We start from the raw sequence: 23,224 nt of genomic DNA, 5'->3' as shown, positions 1-23,224 counted from the left end.
CAAGTAGTATCTTTGACTTAATATTGCTTTATAAGAACACTTACTGCTAGATAATACATTACCTAAAACTTCGGGCTTATACTTCTCTTTTGGTCAGCTACTGGTTGTCTAATGCGAGTTCATATTTCAGGTAGTGCTTGGAAAGAAACGTGACACTGAAGTGCAACAAGTTGAGGAGAACTGAGCCCCATTCAGAGGGCAGGCTCTAAAGCGACACAGGCTAGACAAACATTCAGCAAGGCTGACACCTAGTAAAAGTTTAGTGAACTGCAAAACGTATGTGAGACAACAGCAAAGCTTCCAGAAAGGCAATCTAACACCTAGAGTTTAAGTAGAATCTGAGATAAACTGCTCAGCATAAAAGCTAAGTTTCCAGAGAGACACCAGCATGTAATGGAAAGTGAACCTAAATTTTGGAAGGCAAAGAAAACTAGTCTAAGGCTTTGTTGTTTTGTTACCTGGGGATCTGAAAATAGCAGTCCTGTATCCTTATGTTTTATTATTGCTGCATTCCCAGGAATGTTCCTTGCCAGCACTGGAGTATCTAAATCCATTGCCTAGAGGAATATGAAGAAAGGAAACAACTGTTTATTAGGATATAGGGATTCTGAGACATTAATGACGACAACATTGAGATGAAAAGCAGAAGCAATTATTCCAACCTTTCTTTCTCTTCAAACTTTTAGTTGAAAAATGCCATTTCTAAGGTGAACTCATATATGGACCTTCACTGAAATATTTTCTTTACATTTTTATCAGTCTTGTAACTTTGAAAATATTTTCAGAAGCAATAATCAATCCAGAAAGTCAATGGATAGCTGTTTCATCCTTTATTCTTTTATTCCTCAAAGTATGCAGTTTGTTTCCCATTGGAAGTTCTTGACATATGGCAGGCTTTAAGAAGATAAAATTAAAGGTTGTCACTCTAACTCCTACCATTATTGTGCACGGATGAGATTATAGCACAAAAAGCCAACTTTCCCCAACATAGAATATCTGTTCTCTTGCTCCATTAAAACACGTTTTTTCACAGATTTTCTACATGTGCAGAACTGGAGAGAAGTGGGCAGCACCAATGACAGCAAAGGTCACAGTGGCTCCTTCTCCTCAATTCTGACTCCTATTCATTATATAAGGCTCTGGAAGGAATTTTGCTTTTGATAGTGTCTGTCACTATAGCCAGCCTTGGACTTTGAGTGTTCAGGGAATATAGGGAAGCATGCAGTGACATAGTTTCTGTCTGTGAAGAATATATACCTAGGAGGGTAGAGAAAAGGTTATGCTTTCAGAACATTACACTTTCAAAACATATTATCTACAAAGCTATTAGCATGGGATTCCTCAGGGACCAAGGAATACATCTGAAGAAGTAGAACTTGATTCTACATAAACTGTGGGCTGGTTGTTTGATTTATTTATTCATTTATGTATTATATATATATGTATGTATGTTTATGTGAGCATATACATTTTTCAAACAAAAAAGAAAGGAAGCATGGGGGTCTCAACATGGTAGTATGAGGTAGCTGATAGCACTTCAGGCTGCCTGCAGGATGAGGAGCAGAGATGCACAAAATCTGTTCAAAGCCAGTAAACCATTTGCAAGAGACCTAAGGCCAGGCAACTTTAAAAAATATGGCCTAGATTTTGAAGTACCTACTATGCAAACCCTGGCCACTCAGCTCTGTTACTCATGCATATCCTGATCTAAAATTTTAATTGCTATTGATGAATTTGGAAGTCTTGAGATGCATTGACTGTAAACCTAGAAAAACTCAGATTGTACAATTATCACAGTGTCAAAACAGAAAGCTATTCTCTCCCCCAAATCTTCAGTCCATTTCATACTGATTCCCTGTCACTTCTGAGTGAATGCTTTTTTAATTACTGTCATTAATTGCTCCTGGATGGGGAGCAATTTTCCTTCAGTCTATGAAGCAAGAAAATAAAACTCCAAGGAAAAAAACAAGAGAACATTTAATTCGCTTTGCTTTTTTATTGTTTGGACAAAACTGGAGACAAAAATACCCTGACTGGTCATGTATAGACCCAATTATGTTTTGAACAGTGAAGGAATGCTGTGACTAATCAACATGTGTTAATAGCTTAAAATTTCCATGAGAAACACTGTGTAAATCACAACTGCAGGTGAATTTACTCTGGACATTGAAATTCTACAGTCCTTCTGGCACAAACATCTGCTTTGCAGCAGTTAGCTCTAAAAATAATAACCCTTAATGACATAACCTGTTCTACACTTCGTATCAGAAACTACTCGGTCAGCTGGAGGAAATTCAGACCAATAGGTTAACAAAGTGAACACAAACCAGACTAAATAAATGAAAAGTATAAAAACTACAGACCAGATTTCTGAATTTTACTATATAAAGTTGTTGAGTTTTTCTATTAAAAATAATTATAAGTTTTTCTATTAAAAATAATAATAATTTGGTGAGAAGTTATATAGTTTTTAGTCATCCATGGATTACTGTCATTTCCTCTGACTTTACTGTTAAACAAAACAAATCTATTTTCCAAAGACAGATTAAAAAAAATGATGACAGTATCTACTTATCGGTACAGCAAAGTTCATAGCACATCAAAGTTCACCCAGAAAATGAGATACCAGTGCTCCACTCAGCCTGACAGGTTTTGAATCTGCAGGTCGAGGAAGTTGCTTTTGGCTTTAATTACCCAACTGTAGGCCTTACACGGGATTACCATTGGTATCAACTTCTCAAGGAGATAATTTCTGATTCAGCAGACTTTCAGCCCTTCCCATTGACAGGCTTAAATGCCCTTGCATTCAATGTGCTGGCTGTCGCTGATCTCGCTCAAACATGTTCATTGAACAGGGAATGAAAATATTTTACTTGAACTTCTGAACTGAAAACCAAGAGCTTCATAGTGGTTTTGAAGCGTGTTAGCACTATTTGTCACCTGCCTAAGGCCTTCTCCTCACCTCTCTGTATCTCTTCCTTGAAAAAACAAAACTGTAAGAGTTTTTCTGGCTTGGCCACTTTCCAAACAAGCAATTGTCCATTCAAGAGAAAGAGCACCATTAAATAAAAAGAGAAAGAAAGAATGAAGGAAGAAAACACATAACACAATACAACCACCCCAGGTGTGACAACTTATCTCCACAATAGTTATCCGCAAAGCACAGAGGAGTTTGGATTTGAGTGTATCAGCCACAGTGAATAGCAGACGCTGTGCCAACTGGCTGCCCATTGATAGTGATTGTCAAATGCGAGTACAAGTGCCCCGTGGCAGTTCTGTCCTAGACTGTACGTCCTGCTGCGGTTTTACAGGCTGGCACAGTACCACTGTACTACATTGTAGACTAGACTATAGTGCACATTATTTAGTTATTGATTTATTTATTTAGTCATCGCAAGACATGTTACTCCTGTTTCTGAAAGCTACGTAGTTGACGGCTCACTGAAGCTGGTCGCTAAGTTTATATTTAATTTTCGATAATTTCTGGACTTTAAAGGAAAATATATTTGTTCTGTCTCATAGACTTGGAGGGCAGTAACTGCTACACTGGAAAACTTTAAGGTCCCAAAACACATAGGTACCAATGAATTATAGCTACTGAAAGACAGAACAGATGGCCCAATACATACGATGAGGGGCTGGCTTTATACCAGCCAGCCTTAAAACAAATGGACTGTGCTGTAAATAATTACTGCATGAAGTGGCTTAGAATTTAATTTAGATACTTAGTCTATTTTTAAGCAGTAAAAAGGATCATTTGCATTGTTGAAAATATGTATAATTTACTGACCTAGGTTCCACAAATAATAGAATAAAGTAACATTTTAGTCCATTGGCCATCTGTTTGGCTACATTATCCTGAATACAAACGCATTTTAATGCTATGTCAGAAGGGTGCTGGGTGAAAATTCTAGCTTTGGAGTCAAGTTATACAACAAACATTTCTAACCCGTAGTGTGGGGCTTATAGAGTAAATACAGTTTTTATGTACTCTTTTGTCTTTTGGATTGCCCCTTCTTTTCATCCTCCTATACTATGCATCTTTTTTGTGGCCCCTCTTCAAATTTACTACACCACAACATACCTTTTTTGTTTTTGAAGTTTGCTATGGCTTATCTTCCAAACTACAAGGCCTGTACCTCAAATGTTGTTTAAGACTGGACTTTGCCCTGCAGCAGAATAGAGAGTGGCCATCTTCCTCTCCTGTGATAGATTTTTTAAAATTGGCTTTTTGTGTATGTGTGAAGGCACAGCAATCAAATAATTTTTAGAACAGTAGGAAAACATGTGAGAGCACAAAAAAGTATTCCGGTGAAGGGTGCTGAACGCAAAATCTTTTGCTTTTCAACTATATAGAGAATATGCAAAATTTTCAAGCACTAGTGCCTGTTTCACCAGCACCTGCACAGGAATGTGCATAACTCCCGAGGTACTGATCTGAGGTGTATTTCAAATGCTCACTGTAATGCTTTTTTTCTCTTCTTCAAATGCCAGACAGATCAGTTACGGCAAAATCTCTGAGATAACAGTACTAGATGACAAAGTAATTAGCTATGGTTTCTAGGTCTTTCATACCTTAAAGCAGGTTTGAAATAGATATGATTATATATTTACCTGATTTATCTATTATATATTTTTCTCATACTAAAAGCAAGCTATGTATGTGCTCAGTGTTTACAGATTCATGACCTGGTTCAATTTTGAAATTCCAAGAGAATCAGAGTTGCATTTCCAAATGCAAGCAAGATGTTATTTCCAGCCTATGACCAAAAGGTTTTTACACATAGTTTTCTGCCTTATTAATTTAACAAGATCTTAGCAGATGGCCCTTCCTACTGTTGACCATCTCAGGCAGGGACTTAACTTTATTAGACTGATGCTTTCTCTGAGAGGGAGAGATATTTACAGTAGGACATTTCATAAGCAAGTCATCAAATTCTACTGTACAACTGTCTAGCAAACAGACATACAGTATCAAAATCCTTATCACTTTAGAAGAAGCATTCAAATGTCTGAGGACCTAAAAAGGGCATGCTTCAGATAGTTTCTTAAGAGAAAACTGAAGACCTAATTCTGCTTTATGAGTTGATGGGAACAACTCTGACACTGTAATCTAGCCTAAACTTCCTCCTAATTTTACAGGGCTTAACCAATATTCAATGGCCCAGCAGACACACATTCATTCCTTATTGCAATATTTGAACAGCTCAGAATCAAAAATGGATTTTTATATCTGCCATGTGAAAAATTATCCATATTTTCTAAGTGGAAATGTGGATAAAGGACTGATCAACTGATCTGTCCAAGGTCACATACAAAAATCCTGACTCAACTGGGACCAGAGCTGTTGTCTCACACCACCTGTGCCATGCCTATTAGACTCTCCTTCCTATAATGCAAGATTGCAGTTTGTGCCTGCAATTGGTAATTCATTCACTTGTATCTGATATGCACCCAAACTAGCATGCTCAGGCTTCTGAAAGCATGCCAGCTCTTTTTATCACTGTTATATGACTTCCATGATAAACTTCAAGCTATGAGTTATCAGTTCAGAGATTAGGTTGCCCTTCCTCCACTATTCAACAAGGCTAATATAGGACAGAGGCTGGTGGAAAGAAGAGGATTATACCTGTTGTAGATTTATTTTTCTCCCTGTGAAGAAGATCTCCCTGCAGGAGAACTTAATTTCCAAACAAGAGTATGTAGCCTTTTTGCGGTTCTTTATAATAATTCTCACATAATTACATAGAGGGAGGTGTAGCAACATAAGAGCTAATACAAAAGGTAAGCAGCTACCAACAGCTACTATCTCACCCATCAACAGCCCCATTTTTCTGAACTCACTGTGGGACTGGGAGAGCAAAACTCTCAGGATGCTGAGAGCACCTCCACACAAGCACTACCACTGAGGGAGCAGATCAAGAGGCAGCACCACAGAAGAGCTAGATGTGTCTTACTAGAGATACTAGAGAAACTATAGAATTTCAGCAAGCTGCTCACATCCTAGTGTACCAGTGTAAAATGAAATGAGCAGTGTTAAAATGTGAACTGTGACAGCTCGAAAGCTCATATGTAGAGGAGAGCAAAAATCAATAATCCCTGAAGCAGGCTCAACATTACCTTCGAAGTAAACTGGAGTTATCATTTTGCTTTGAGTTACTACATATTTGTTAAGACACTGTATGTGCAAGATTGCTCCCTTCCCTGATAAAAGCTAAGGAAATTGCCTTTTAACTGCTCAAATCTGATGGGATTCCACAATATTTTTGCAGAAAATTATTCTATTTGTCTCATCAGTCCTGAGTTTTCATAACAACTTGTACCAGGCCAAGCACACTTGCACTTCTGTTGCCTTGTCTTTTAACAGTCTCTCTGTTTTGCCTTTTTTTTTTTTTTTTTCATCTCTAACTCACTGACATTCTTAGGAAGTAAATCAGATTTATTTTTGGTCAACTGTTCTGTGAGTGCTCCTGAAGGGAACATGTAGCTGGTTGGGAGAAGGTGACAGGTACTTAACATTTACTTCTCTGGTTGTGTGTACTGTGTTAATACACTCCATTTCATCTCAACTACTGCCACACTGATAAATTTGGAAATGTCACAATCTGTAGTATTTTTTGTTTATATAGATAGCATTGGTGCTGTGAAGAAGCATCTGCTTTCACCTCTGTGATCTCTTCTCAGAAAGAAAATACAAATTTGCTATCTTACCTTCACCTAATTTTCATAATTCTCATGATGCTCACTTAGTTCTTACTTATGAATAACTTTAAGATGTGTAGATGAAAAGCATGCTGGAAATTCAATGTGTGATTACTCATTACAAACAGCAAAATGTAATTAATTAACACAAATTGTATAATACTTTCTGTGATCTTCTGAGATCACCATTCAGCAGCCACAAAGAAAAAAGAAAAGTAGAAAGCATCCAACCAAAGAACTTCCACTTTACGTACATTTATTATGTTCCTGGAATGCATTTGATACTAAGCAGGGTCCTACTTTGACAGGTATGAAACCTGGTTATTAATTTTCAATACGGTTGGCACAAAAAATTAAGTGAGCATGTCATTCATTCATTAATCATTTCAGAATTAAATAACCAAATAAAGCTCTTAGATTGCTTTTTGAAAGGATGTAAAAATAAATGAAAGTCTATTCTAGCAACATTATAACAAAGTGGATGTTTTATCAAGAATAGTGACATCCCTAGTAAATCAGAATGATTGTCGTATCTCATGTCTGTATTGTTAATTTAACAGGACTGATAAAATTACATTCTGTCCTTAAAAAAATTAAATAGACAAACCATAAAAATCTGTCAGTTCAAGGGATAAAATCCTTAATTACTAACACTTGCAAAAAGAAATAGTTTAGTTTTGTCTTCACTAGCTTTGAAATATGGACATAAAATGTTTACACACATTTCCAGTGATAAAAGGCGATTTCAGATTCACTGTAACCTCACTGATAAACATTGCTAAGACGCAATTACCTCCAGGATTGCAGCAGACATCCCCTCTGAAATTGAGCTGTTCACCACAGCAAAGCACCTTTTCATAGCAGCATGAAGATCATCCTGTGGCATCTCCTGTAATAAATGTATTCCAGGTGCCCTAGAAATAAAATGCACACAAATAGGACATCTCCGAAGAACATACTCTCAGAATTCTTCCTAAAACCGAAGACAATGATGAAGGATGGTCAGACAAGTTCAGGCATGGTTCTGATGTTAACGATTGCTTTCCCATGGGCAAGCCACTTCCTGTGTTTTTGTTAGCTTTCTATAAATGCATATATTTCTATATATATTTCTATAAATTTATAAACGGGTACATCTTGCTACCTACCACTTCACTGTCTGTCCTTCTGGAGTTTTAGAATCAATCACTTAACACCAGGCTCTGTTAACCACCATCAGTCTCACAGATGAAGGAGCTGAATTCGATGGATATGGATGTATTTTCCCTGAAGAATTTACGTAGTAGAGGTGACTTTTGAGAAACATAGGGAAAGGGAGCACAACAGTCTGAATGGTCAGCTGCAGGAGATGCTGACTTTTCAGATGTTGGCTTTTTGGGATGGATCAAGGTTCTAAAACATATAATCTGCTTCTTCTTTTAGGATAAGCACTCTTCTCTTCTGAATGCTTACATTCTTCCTGTTGTTGTCTTCCTCAGTTTAAGCAAGGTCAATCAAATCAAGAGTGCAGAATGGAAAAACAGGGTAATGAGGTGTTCAGTCTCAGATGAAGTGGGTGGGATCTTTAGGATTTTTTTCAAAGAGCCAGCATCTCCTCCAGTTGATGAGTCCATTCCTGCCTCTTTATCCTCGACATGAGATCACAAAGCCAGACAGAAAAGCATTTGACCCTAAGACCCCCCCCATCAACTAGACTTTGTTAAAAATTGCTTTTCTGATCGTGCAGTAACATCCAGCTTCTGCAGAGATAAATAGCTATATTAAGGGAAGTATTAATGCATGATTACAGGAAACACGTTTCCCATAAATAACAGGATAAAAAAAAATTATCTCTCCACAAAACAAGTACTTTATGCAGATTTTAACGAAGGCATATAGCTGATAGTATCATTCAGACATAATATGTTTGTACTGTTCTAGCCAGAAAATTCTAGGTTCTGCAGTCAAAAAAAGAAATCTCTCTGTTCTCTAAAATTTATACCTTCCAGTCAGGAAACTCATAAAGTAGGGACAGAAAAAAGCTACACATGGTTATCTTGTCTACCTACTCATTCACCCACCAACAGGATGCAACATCTTGCTGAAGTCAAGATGAAAGAAACAATGAAAAGACACAAAAAAGTAATAAATATGAATCATACATGATCCTAAGTCAGATGTGACTTAACATAAAACATGAAGAGATCTACTGGCTAATCTAAAATTTAAAATGTGTACAATAGCTGGCCTGAGAATATCACATGCCAAATAATCCGAATACATTTGTTAGTCATACAGGAGTTTGAATGTATGTCCATTTGTACATATAAAAAAGCATTTATGCACATGATGTTAAAAAGCTACCCAGCCAGCTGCTTTCATTTGGAGCAGATAAAAGGCTTAACATTAATTTCTTACCTCTTAACTTTTTCTTTAACTTCATTTGTAAAATGTGGATCAACCTAGAAAGGAATATACACACAGGTAAAAGGCACTACTGTAGCACTACATTGAAATCCCAAGAAAAGAAAAATAAATTTTAGCACATCCTTTAATAAAATGCATGAGTGTGCTGAGCTTCAAAATCATACCAAAGATCACTAACTTGGAGGAGTTACACTTGACTTTTCAGACAAACGCTCTCGTGAAGACTGACTCTTAGAATACCCAGCTAGGGGTGTGAGTGCACAGCACAGCAGAGTGAATTGACTACCCCACTCTCAATTTCAGTGACTAACCTGATGCAGTGGAGCTTTGGGCTGCTGTCAAAAGGGGAGGGTCTGTTTCTTCTCCCCTGACATCCCCCTCTGGCTGCAGGTTCTAATTAGAGCTAGATCTATTTAACATGAATGACTGCTTTCAGATGACTCTGCAAAGGCTAACATGATTCAAATGATGGATTTGACAACTTACTGTCTAAGTGAGGAGCACTGCACTGATGTGCCAAGCAATTGTCCCTTTATGTATGAGGTTACCAGTGTGAGGAAGGGAAGGAACTTTTCAGACTCTAGCTAACACAGAAAGCAATCTGCATGTAAATGGTGACAGGCAAATAGATGTTACACGCTGGCAGAAACACTTGCTTGAAAACTAATAAACACAAAATTTTAAAACCTAGCATAACATTGAAGACATGCTAGAGTTATTAAAATGCTGTCTAAGATGGGCAATTAACTCCAGCAGTTTTAGTTACAAAGCTTAACTATGACTGCTACTTTCATTTAACATGTTTAAAAGAAATAAACAGAACTTGGAAATCCTTAACTAGACATGAAGAACAGAAGTAGACTGCTTTTTATTAAGGCAGACTGGCTATATTGGATCAATTTATGATAGCTTGCACAGCATGCAGCAGTTGTAAGTCCTGGGAACAATATGGCTCATTTTTTTAATCATGTTCATATTTTTTTCATTTTTGTTTTGTTTTGCTTTTACACACTATAAGATAGAAAGCCCTAACAAAGCATTTTAGAAAACCCTCTTGGAAAAAAACTCAGAATTGATTTTATGATTGTGTACGCTGAACACAAGAATAATTATTTAATGAAAGCAGGACTTCATAAATCAAAAGATACAAGCAAATCACCACTGCACTAAGGAATGAATTCCTACTGCACGCAACAAATAAAAGGCTCGTGTAACTGCTTAGGAACGTATTTTTGGTAGCAGCTGGGGGAAAAAATGAGATGCCCCTTCCTGAAGCACTAACTAATCCGGATGACAGTATGCTACAGACCTGTACACTAAGCAACATTGTCAAGACACAGGTTCCTTGGATATTTTATATTGAACTTTGTGGCTGCTATTTCTGTAAAAACATCTTTTCAGCTTTCTCCCCAAAGTACTATTTTGAGTTCCTCTCATGAGGAACTATACCTTGTTTCCTTTAAAATCAATGGAGTACTTGCAAGTGATTTAACATGCAGTGGGATATGGTCTTTTGCTCTTCTACCTTTAGAAGGATAAGAAAAACTACAGCTTGTGACTCATAAAATTTGTAAGATATTAATTCCTATCCTATCTACTTCTCTGGAAGCCAAGAAATTGCCATCTGTCTCATGAACAGAACAATCCTTTAAGCAGCATTCTTCTATTGGTAGATATTCCAAGAAGTCTGCCCTGAATATAAGAATTTAGTTAAAATATTGCTTTCAGGATGGGTGTAGCAATGACTTAGAGAAGTGATCCCCCTGAGCTACATTTAGGAACTTGAGGGGGCACAGTTATCTAACCACAGGCTCAATATAACAGAAAATTGAATACAACATAAGCTGTTCAGTAAGTTGGAAATACATTTAAAAGATGTGAATGTTTCCAAAGCCAACTGACTGTGGCAGGATGCCTAGGAACTCAGCAGTCTCAGAAAAAGCTACTGAAAAGGCAAGACTATTACTTCTGCCCCAAATGTCTCCATAGTCCAGTTCTTCTATAGGTAGATGAGTGTTTGTTGTCATATTTTATTTTGTTACGTATCAACATACCAGGCAAATATGATCATCAGTTACCTACCATCTTCTGTTAAAAAATCCTCCATCCATTTTTAACAGAGGAAGAGCCTTCGGAGAACTGCACATTTGATCAGCTAACAAGACCAGATACCCTTTTAAGAAAGATCTGTGCTGCTGACTGGCAAAGAAATATCTGAGGCGTTTAACAGTGCCAAAAGTCACCAAATGCTGCCTAAAGATGAAGGTGCCTGTTAAGCACAGGGCCTATCATGACCAAAATCTTGCAGACCTTCTATAAATACACTATACTACATTGCTGTCATATGAAAATGAACTCAGAGTGAAGCAATGGCCCAGAAACATCTTCATTGTGATGCTGGGGCTGTTGTGGCCCTCTAGACATCGTAGAAAAAAACAAAAACAGGTCTTAGTACACTTAAAGTTCTGTCAGATTATCACCCAGAGCACTTGAGAGTCACAAGCTACATCTGCAAGCATATTCAGTATAGATAGGAAGAATTTGCTCAGTTGCTCTGGTTTGTGAGGCTTCAGCAGTATCACTGTGAAAGAAATCAGCTTTATTCACAGCAGCAGGTGAACCCACATTACAATTTTTATCTGATCGATTGTTGAGTAGGCTCAGCAAGACTGAGCTTCCCATAGAACTAAAAAACATAATTATTGTCTGCAATGCAACATAATCTGCCTGCAGCAAATGCACTAGAAATTTAAAATCCTAGCTAAAACACTAAATTCAGCCATTCAACATTATCTTTTCCATATACTAAATGCTTAAGGAAATTAAATGTCTTCTGACCTAACCTATAGCTCTACTGCTTCAGTTCAGGACAACTAACAACTAGCCAAAAATATAGTTTTAATTCAGCTGAAACAATTTGGCAGCTAGAATCTAAATTAACTTACTTTCATCCTTTAGTGATATTACAACACTATGGGAGAAATATTTTTTTAAACGTTTTATGGATGTTAGTCATTGATTCCTTTGCACTGCCACAGGTTTGACTCCTATGCACTGCCACAGGTTTATTTCTGGTAACTTACTGTGAGAAAGCAAAGCAAATTTAAAAAGATGACCAAAATGTCTAAAATCCTCACTGGAGGCAGGAAGCGCATCTTTTGATTCTAAAGCACAGCTTCATTACACCTGCTCTAGTCTTACCTTCCATATCAGTTCACTTTCAAATCATTTTGTGTATTAGTGTAAAAAAAAACGCAGATAAAATAAAAATGTAAAAACAGCTTTAAAAATAAAATATTATGTCTTTAAATCTGCAAAGAACAAAACAGAATGAGAAAACAGAAAAATATTTGCCCATTCAGATTTTATGTATTTTCTCATAAAATAGACTTCCTGCAAGTTTTCATGCTCCTGTGAAGATAAATCAGAGAGAAGACTGATAGAGAGACCCAAACACATTACCCAAATAAAACAATGAAGCTTTAGTACTGTTTTACCATAAGTAAGAATTTGTTTCACATGACACAGCTGCCTAGTCATACCCTTTCCACTGTTTAGATAAAGGCGATGGGTTGCCTTTTCTAGACCTCTGGCTAATTAGCTCTTGGCTAACATGGTGCATGCTTCCCTCTTCAGTGAGGTTCAGTCTTGCCACTTCCTTAGAAATCATAATACTTGATTTAAAAATCATGGGGCTGGAGGAGAGAGGTTCAAGAGCTTCTCTTGCTTGTGAAAAGAGAGGCAATTAGAAAACGTAATTTTCAAATGCATCATACATGGTCTTTAAAAACAAAACAAAACAAACAAAAAAACAGTATGTGTAAAACAGATTTTCAGCTGCTATAAACTATTGATAACAGTTTGCATTAAGAAAAAACTAAGTGACTAGAATTGGACTAACTCAGTGCATATCCTCGTAGAAAACCCTCCTAGCTGCTCTCACTTTTGTGACAAAAAGTGGAGCACATGCTGAGTGAGTTGGACTTTTAGCTGCTAGCAGAACTCTGAACTTTGGAAGTCAGAGCACTGGAAACACTTCCACTTCCACAGTTCAGATCTGTTGTGAAAAGCCTTTACAACTGCTAGATTTGCACCTTCTTATCTCTATGGAAGTCAGAAGTCCTCTGACGTAGGTTCAGTTTGGAAAGAATTATTGCGGTATCTCACACATGAGCAAGTGGAAGTATTTAGGAACAAATGTGCAAATAAAATAGTACTAGTAATTTAACAACTTACTGCAGGTCCAATTATGCCCAGATGGACACTGGGATCCTTTCTGTGCCATTCTAGAACAGAAGAGCATCTTTTTATTAATCAAAATTACTCGTTTTAAATAGTATTTTAAAACACAAGAAATACTCTTCCTTCTCTAAAATCAATGTAAATAGCTTCATGAATAAAATAGAACTAGGCAAATATTGTATTACTACTTAAAGGACAGATTTCATGCTCTGCCCTCAGATTACTCCTCAGAATTCAAATGATTAGCATATCTAAAAGTTAGTATTTAGCATTTCTGCTTCATGAAATCTCTTATGATTCAAGGGTTATTTAACTAAGCTCAGATATTAATTTTGAATCATCTCACGAGAACAATGCTCTATTGAATGCAGTGACCCTAGCCACTAAGACAAAATGATTTGAAATTTTCCTCTAAAGTAAAGGCATATTTGGAAACAACTGCAACCACTGCAATTAATACTCAGTTATAATGTACACAGAGAAATCTGCCATTCTTCCATGATCAGAATAGAACCCTATCACTAAACCAATACTTGACATTAATAAACTACTTTTGTTACTGAACATTACTAGGCAGTGAAGGCTTATAAAAGTAAACAGAACAGCTGAGGCTAAATTCCCAGCTTGGAATACCCAAACCTTTTACAGATACAAGCTGAGAACCTAGCAAACCATTCACTTATGTGACTATAAGAAAACTTCATAATGATGGGTGGTAAAATTTGCTTGTAACTTTAGTGGTATTATTTAGCACACATGCCAATCAGTCTAACAGCCACAGGACAGTAATATAAAAAAAGTTATTTTGAAGTAGGTGAATCCTTCTTTTGTCTTCCATTAATATTGTATGTATCAGCAAAAAAGTTTTACCAACAAATAAAGGCATCAAATAGTGCTTTGATTTTAATGCTGTTATTCTCAGCAGGCTGAAAAAGATGCAGTACAGAAATAATGCGTTGAACAGATCAATGGTTACATGTGCATTTTAAAAATATAAATATATTATGAAGTTTTCTGCAATGAATAAAACAGCTTATGCCAAACTTGTAAACATGAAAAGAAATGTATCTACATCCAGGAACAAAACAGGGGTATTCAAATACCAGCTACCTACCTGAAAATACATCTACTAAATACAGAGGGTCTTTGACTCTCCGAAGTCCACATATCAAAAGAAACACGTGTAGATTATCTGTATCTGTAGGAATGTCTGCAACAAAACATTTCAAAAATCTGAATGCAGATAAAAAAGTTAACTCACTCTAAATCGTTTCATGAATAAGCACATACAATGGTAACAGCAGTATCAGGGTGGATTCTGAAAAATTCTCATTATTGTTCCCTCTGTTTCTTGCTCTCACATTAATCCTCAAATCAACTCAGTGGAGAACTTAATCATGCATATCATTCTACAGTGCATATGAGTTCATTTCAAGAGGCAGTAAATGTGCAGGATTTGGAGAAATAAATTGGTAGTCAGTATTCTTCAACACCAGGAATCAGCTTTAACTGACTGGGCAACTATACAAATCAGTGTGTTTCTCAGTTTTTCTACCCATAAGAATAAATGTGCATTCATATAATAATTCAACACCTGTTTCAAGAATATTTTGAGGCTTGATCAAACACAAATTGTTATAAAAGATCAGCTAAATGTCCAATAGTTATCTATCCCTACCATGTCAATACTACTACATAATATTTAACCAGAAGTTAAATTATTGCAAAGCATTTGTTTTAGCACTATTGTAAAGAAATACAAATAAGAAATAAATAGGATTTTTTAATATGATAAATTTATTTTGGAAAAAATCTCAACATGTTCATTTTTAACATCGAAAATCCCTCTTGCAAATACACCACAATAATCCACAAAAAAATATTTTGTAGGCTATCTTAAAAAGGAAGGTCAGATGTATGGTATTGCAGTTGCCATTGGCTATATAACAGCACAATTAATTCAGAACACTTCTGGAGAAGGGTCACTTAGTGATGAATTTTGGTAAAATGTGTTTATGATAAAATAATTCAGATGTGCTGAATGAACACTCATAACAACATAATTTAATAAACTCTAGAGAGGTTGCAATGTTCTTCTCTGATTTACTGTACAGAACAAATTAGCTTGCTGTCCTTCAGTTCGTGTTTTTATTGAGCTCATGGCAAGGATGGATAACATTATCTAACACTAGTCAGCTGAACAAGGATCATCAAGCTGTAGCTCTTCAGGGTGTTTGTGGGACATTAATGCATCGGCCACACACTGGGACTACGTCACATAGCTACCAGGAGGGCTTTGCTGCATGGTCAGATTTTCTCTTGATGGAACTTGTGATTAACAGAGGAAGGCAGCAGGATGGTTGTGATGGCTCTGCCATCCCCTGATGCTGAACAGTGCAGAGCTCCCTTCTCTGAGGCCTCCTCTTCCCTTTCACTTCCACCCTCCACCAGCTGCAGCAGCACCTCAGCTGCTATATGGCGTGACTGAATTGCTGCGGTTTGGAATATGAGATCACCCAAACTTGGTACCAACTTACATTTCTTTACTATGTTGTATTACTTAATGCAGGGTCTGCTCCAGGCCCTGGAAAAAACAGTAATGTCTCTTCTTGTGTCAAGGGACTGGCTTAATGTGAGCTTTGCAACAAACCTCTCTATAGCAGGGGGTAAAAGCCAGAAGAGTGGTGAATACTCAGCTACTATTACTTATAAAATTAAAATCCAGTTCAGGGACTTTTAAATGCTCCCTGTCACAGGGTTCATTATTAAGTCAGTTCCATTTAACTTAAACAGCTTGAGCTGTCAAGAGTGGCTGCAGCAGACACGGTAAGTAATATTTTACTGGTTATTGGACCAAGAAATAATTTGTAATTTATAATACAGAAACATTTGGATTGAAAAACCCATTCTTCTCGTGCAATGGTCCATTAATACTATTTGTTTTTAATACATGCAGCAGTGGTCTCAATTCATGACAAACAAATTACTATAACGTCGACAAAATTGAGATTACATTTTAACTATCCATATGGCACAAATATTCATTTTACATTATGAACTCCCACCTATTGATGTTCAGCTCTGGCTATTTTGGAACAAGCTTAAATTTAGCACTGAAGGCTCAGTGAGACAGTAGTGAGAAATCAGGTCTCCCTGTTCTCACGTAGAGATTACAATTATTGCACTCTTGATCTGACAGCATCCTAATCAACATTAACCATGCTTAAAATAACTGCTTCTTATCTCTTAACATCTTTTTGTTTCTATCTTAAAACTTTCAGTCTTTTCATTTTATTAGACAAGGGTTTAAAGTGCTCTAACAATGAAAAGCCCTAACAGACCAACTCTATGCAGTCCTGATTATCATTCTGTTCCCCGTACAAAAAAAAACTTAAACCAAAACAGAAATGTGGAACAGGCCCTACAGACTGTAATTACACTTTGAAATTTGGATTTTTCCGTTCAGATCCCATGGCCTTTAAAGGTACTTCTCCCAAGAATTTCATGACTAACAGTTTAATTATTTCACTAGTGAAACTACCTAAAATAATGTTCATTAAAGAAAATAGTCTACTTATTTGATTTATTATTTTGAATAGACATTCACAAGCCTGAATTGTAACTGGCAGATTACCCCCTTCATGAAACTTTAGAAAGCACTACTTCACTATTACGGAATGTTTCTCACTTTCCTCTCAAATAGCAGATATTGCACACACTGCACTAGAGATTGAATCCTGCACAGCATTTCTAAAAGCTGTCAAAGAAGGGCTATTCAGGAAAAGATTTGCCTCTGCCACTCAATTTAGTGAAGTGAGAGTCAGTTGTAGTTTTACTTTATTGTATGCTGTAGATCTTAGTCATCACCTAATTCATTTTTACAGGCAGACTCTCACCAACTCAATCCACTTAGAAACATAAAAAGACATTCCTGACAAGACTGCATTACCAGCACATCGCAGCCACTGTTCAGTGTTGGAAGTTTACGCATTCTCTGTCTACTTAAGAACAAGCTTAAGAAGCACCTGTGTATTTGTTAGTTTTCTGCTCATTCACCGAAAATGGTTAGATTTACACATCACGATGATGCCTGTAACGGTTTTTTTTGTTTTTTGTTTTTTGTTTTTGTTTTTCTGACCTGTTGCTCTCTCAAGCCTTGTCAGCACCCCTACTGTGAGAAAAAAAAATACAGCCCTTTGTACTAGAAAGCAATCATTTTAGTATGTCTTCTCCTCACGAGAACACTAACAAGGGGGACATCTTAACAGAATAACTGCAGTAGCTGCCTTTTATAGCCACCAGCTGGGTGAAAACTGGTATTTGAAAGAAGACATTTTTGGTTTTTCCTGGAGCATAAACAGTTTCAGTATCTGAGTTTTTGCTATCATTCTGTCTTTCCCAAATAGGCTACTTAATCAGATGTAAGACACAACAGCCCCATGTGATTCATTTCTGAAATGGAAATACACCGCTATGGCGCAATCAACTGATTTGCTGTTTTGATACATTCACTGTGTCGCTGTGTTGTCTGAATGACATGCAAACACCCAAATAACAAAGAAATGCTTGTCTCTCTTTTTCCCGGTTTCTGTTAGTGTTACAAAAACAAGGATTTGAAACAGCACAGTGTGCTTCATTATCTCCTAGCTCATGCATCCTTCTGTTTGCTTTGCAAAGCAAATATAAAATGGAAAGATTTGTCCATACTCACTTGCAAGAAAAAAAAAAAAAAAAAAAAGACTGCATTTTCTGAAGTATGCAGCCATACTTCAAAATCACTATACATTGAATGCAAGTCTTGCCACTGTAATCAACATCTCCTTCACTGACAAAAATAATTGTTTAATATCAGCAAGAGATTGCTCCTTTAAGTGTGCTTTGGTAGTATTCATCTATGGCTGTAGTCTGACTTGTTAAGTTATCCTTATCTATAAAAAACAGCTGTACGTTGGCCATGGCCAGTCTTGAGCGTGCTTAGCAGGTTACCTCTTTAGCAAGATGTGAAAGGTCAAAACAACAAGAGTGATTGATAGGATTATGGAAACTCATTCCTCTCGTCAGCTTGACAGTATGCTGACCTGATATACCGCACAGAACTACAGGGATGGTGACAAATGAACTGCAGGTGAGCTGAAATGAATCAGCCACAGTGGCAGATTAAGACTGACACGGAACTCCCACAGTCATGCAACTCCTTTTTCATGATAGATCAGAGTGGGTATGATGCTGCTCAACTCTGAAACACAACAATGCAGCATTGGCACATGTAATTTCAGAGTGGAATTGCATGATCAAAACAGTACCCAACTGCTGTCCTAGTGTAGCTGTTGCTGATATTGGAATCTGGCACAAAATGCATTATCTAATAGATGAAATGTGATTAATAATCAGGACTTGTGTCCTCCTGATGGCTGTGATTCTGAGTCATGGTGTGCCCTAGAGAATGTTTCTCAAATCTAGACTTACCCATCTGGATTTACCCATTCATCTGCAAGCAGACTGAATCCTTGACACAAAACAATGTTTAATTTTTACTAAACTGCTTGGAGGTCTTTAGTTACAAGACAGAATGAGAGAATGGACTATATTAAAAGCATACAGTGAAAAACATCTTAATAATACGACACTTTCCTACTGAAGCATGCTGAAGTTTGTTATTTAAGATTTCATTGGCTTGGTTTGTTTTTTATCTGAAATTGTATAACTGTTTGTCACATCCACTATTTTTAGGAAAAACAATAATTTTACTATTATGATACACTATGATAGTTTACACTTGGGCCTTTTAAAATATCTGTACTTAGATGCCAGGATAGCATAGCATGAACACAGGCAAACAGCATGAAAATCAGAATAACTTCTAAAGCATTAATAAGGACATCATTTTTCTGAGAAAGTCAAGAATAAGTAGAGATGTTATCCAAATAGATTTTGAAAGAGTAGATTCATTTAACTCCATGCCTCTAGGTACCATCAGGAAAAAAAATGTGGTAATCATAGATGTACAGTTAAAAAAAAAATACTGCAAATCTTTAATCTTACTGAAAAGCTGCAGGCCTCTAAGTGAATGAGTAATATCAAGCATTAGCTTGCTGAGAGTTACAGAAGCAATTTGAGACCATCATATCTTAAGTGACCTATTTTAGAATCATACAATCTCCTGAGCTGGAAAGGACCCATGGGGATCATTAAGTCCAGCTCCTGACTCCACACAATGCAACCTAAGAGTTTCTTACCACATGCTCAAATGTAGAAAATGAAAGTATTTTTCTTACTTAAAGTTCTTTTCTGTACTTTTGTAGGGTGTTTTCAAAACATCTGCTGGGTAGATGAGCTTTCTCAGTTCGTTAGTATAGTCTTTGTTAGCAATCTCCTTCTGATCACATGATGTCTGTGTTTATTAGGGTTTACAGCTTCACCCACATTCCACTGAGATCAAAAGGAGCCTTTCATCAAGGTATGAGCACTCTGTGATCTTAAATAGCTATATCGCATCCTTGAGCTAAGTTGTTAAAGAAGATCAGTGTCAGTTTTTGCATTTTCTTAGACCGTCTTGTAATTTCCTGTCATTCAGTTTTCAGTAAAAGCCAAAACTTTCATTGCCTCTCCAAAGTCTACAGACAAGCATCTTAAATTGCTAACAAAACTGATATAGATTCCTAGATTATAAGGTCAGAGAAAACCATTTTGAGTATGTGGTCTGACCTCCGAAGCGACACAGGCTGTAGTACTTTCCTAAATAGTCTCGAGTTACTAAATAAACTGAAAAGGTTGTCTTGTTGAAGTCTGTGTTGGAATTTAGACTTTTTTTTTTTTTTTTTGCTTTGGCTACTGTTGTTTGCCGTCTCTCATACACATAAGAGAAACACTGTGAAGCTGATTGTAACTAGAATGCAAAATGTCTTTAAAACCCCTCTTTTTTTTTGTAGATTTCACCAATAAATATTTTAACAGCCAGACACTGAAAATAATGCAGCTAGCACACGGCAACTATGCAAATATCACCTCTGAAACTCTCAAGTCTGCTGCTGAGACTATGAAAAAGTACAAATTCCATGATTTTTGCATTAAGATGGTATTAACACCAATAACGACAACAGTAAAAAAACTTTTCACAGCACTGCTTCAGCTTATATTAGGCTATTACCATTTATGTTAGCCACACAAATGATCAAATGGAATGTACAAATGTAGTGGGATTGCTTAGCTTTTGATTCAGTACCATTCACTTTTGGGGGCTAGGTAGGAAGTCTCTGACAGTGAAATGTATTTGATGCACTCTGCCACTCACTGAATCTGCCATTAAATTCTTTTGGAAGCCATTACCCTGACTTAAATAGACTATTTATATAGCAGTGTGACATTTAACGTCAAGCAAATGGTATAGGTTTTCTGTGACTGAAGAATTCAGTACAAAGAATATCCATATGATGTGTGTTCTATAAAATATAAGTCTTGAAATATTCTGAAGGGCCTAATTCATTTTAAAGAATAATTCCACAATGTATGGAGCTGATCACCAAGGATGTTTAACATGGATAGCTCAAATGCACTGTAATTTGCATTGTAGGGCATGTGCAGTTTCTTTACAATCAGTCCTGGGAACCCCATATCTGATATAAATTCGAGTAGACTGCTAAAGATATAGGCAAGAGTTATCTGGAGAAGTATTTCCCCAAAAAATCATTAATTGCCTTAGGTATGGAATAGATCTTCATGACAAAAGTGTGAGTTTTTCATTTGTTTGTTTTAAAAAAGATCATAAATGCCAAGAAGTGAATGAGATTGGACAGTTTTATCTGCATAAAAGGATCTTTTCAAGTGCACTTCATTGTGCAAGCCAGCATTATCAAAATAGTATTCTTCTGAGCACAACTGCCTTCTATTTTTTTTTTCCTACTGATTGCTCCGCATTAGGAGAATTGTAAATATTTCAAACACCTTGAAATTGCAAATCCCTAGAAAAGCAATTCAGTGGGAAGTTCTAATAAGTGCAAAGGTACAGTCAAGAACCTGCCTCCATGTGCAATATTAAGAGAAGTGGAAATTTTAGCTTGCCACCAGAGATGGAAATAGAGACAAGACTGATAAAATCAATGAGTTCCAGATTCTTTTCAGTGGTGCCCTGTGACAGGACAAGAAGCAAAGGGCACAAAGTGAAACATCGGAAGTTCCACCTGAATATGGGAAAACACTTCTTGCCTGTGAGGGTGACAGAGTACTGGAAGAGGTTGCACAGACAGGCTGTGGAGTCTCTTTCTCTGGAGATATTCAAAACCTGCCTGGATGTGACCCTGTGCAATGTGCTCTAGGTGACTCTGCTTTGGCAGGACTTGATGATCTCCAGAGGTTCCTTTCCAACTTCAACCCTTCTGTGAGTTGAAACAGTCATAAAAAGAAAAACAAAACCAAACCACTGAATAATGTGATGCCAGTATTCAAGCTATTATTTCACAGGCACAAGTGTTAGAGTTGCATTTTAGTTTGCTTTTCATGTACTTTATGAATTATTTTGCGCTTTTGCATTAGTACACATTAGGCAAAAGACCGCATCTAATAGATTAGATGATATGCACTTAGGGGGAGCTCCCCCCTCCCTGATCTGTTGACTGCACTTTTAATCATAGATTAGTTAGACATGAGGTCCAATCAATGCTAGGGCTGTGCTAGCAAGTGACAAATCATTTCACTTCAGAAAACTATTAATCTTAGTGGTGCTGTGCTTGTGGGCCATGATTTACTGAGAACAAAATAACCTCACAATGCTCAATTTAAAATTAGACACCCGTTTTGAAGAATGGTGCACATTTACTGATACGATAAAGCAATTGAATAGTGAGGATTCATTAGTAACAGAGGGAAGAGCTGTACTATAAGAGATCAGATTGATGACTATAACACTGAAATATTTTTACCACTGTAAAATGCATACAAATTCTTTTGGGGAAAGGCAGCTACATTAAAGTATTTAAAGTATTGCCGAGATCAGGTGACTAAATTAGGTCATCTGCCTTACATGCCGTTACATGAGTGAAAACGGAGACAGACACTAGATCAAGACCAAATATTAAAACATCAAAACATTTTTCCCTTCTTCACCACTTTTTCACTTCACCTGCAATTCTGCAATAGAAATCCTCAGTTTCTATCACACAGCTGTGAAGCACAGCATGGCCAGGTATTGGTGCTTAGGTCTAACTTAACTTCCTAGGGGATACTGACCCATACCATGAATATTTTATCTTTTGATGCAATTCAGTACTGGACAAACCTGCAGTCGAGAGACAGTCTGAATAGCTTACTGAACTGTGAGAAGTGTGTGACTGATGTTCTACCTGAATCTAATATTTTTAATTTTTTATATCATGAGGCCATTTTATTACATAATCATTTAACCTTCTCATTCTAAAATTCTTTCAAGAATGAAATCTATTAAGCATAAATATGGCAAATACAGAAAAGCGAGTAATACCTGCATTTTGTAGAAATCTATACCAGTCGAATGTTTCACTGGGTGTAGTCTTGATTCCTGTGTTGAAAAAAAGAGAAATGCAACTTGATTGACTGGTCCCTATATGCCTGAACTATGCCTCTTAAAGTCTTGCCCTAAGAAAACCTATTTCTCTCAAGCACACTGAATTCTATACACAGCTGTTCACAACTCAAGCTTTCCTCTTCCCAACAATTTCAGGTTGCATGCACAATCCTTCTATAGTAATCAGATTGAAATGGAATTGAAAATTTCACACAATCACGCTGTGTATGAACCACTGTAGTAATCCACAGAAATAAGCCCCTTTACACCATGCTAAATTTGGCCTTGTAAAATCTACATACGAGATACTGTTTTCTGAAGGAGATGATTATTCCAAAA

General features: G+C 36.7%; 1 protein-coding gene across 2 annotated transcripts in view; it reads right to left on the bottom strand.

Moving 5' to 3' along the window:
• Window positions 1–23,224, bottom strand: part of GLT1D1 (glycosyltransferase 1 domain containing 1) — a 57,227-nt gene that overhangs the window by 8,910 nt on the left and 25,093 nt on the right. For both annotated transcript variants that reach the window (XM_080559680.1, XM_080559681.1), the window contains exons 6-11: window positions 22,823–22,879; window positions 14,465–14,560; window positions 13,345–13,394; window positions 9,100–9,143; window positions 7,496–7,616; window positions 459–557 (exon numbers count right to left, since the gene is read on the bottom strand). In XM_080559680.1, coding sequence (XP_080415806.1) covers window positions 459–557; window positions 7,496–7,616; window positions 9,100–9,143; window positions 13,345–13,394; window positions 14,465–14,560; window positions 22,823–22,879 — 467 coding nt within the window. The remainder of the gene's footprint in view (window positions 1–458; window positions 558–7,495; window positions 7,617–9,099; window positions 9,144–13,344; window positions 13,395–14,464; window positions 14,561–22,822; window positions 22,880–23,224) is intronic.

This window comes from Anser brachyrhynchus, assembly GCF_964034855.1.
Source record: "Anser brachyrhynchus genome assembly, chromosome: 17".
In the NCBI taxonomy this organism is placed as follows: Eukaryota; Metazoa; Chordata; class Aves; order Anseriformes; family Anatidae; genus Anser; species Anser brachyrhynchus.
This window is presented reverse-complemented; position numbering and strand designations above follow the sequence as displayed.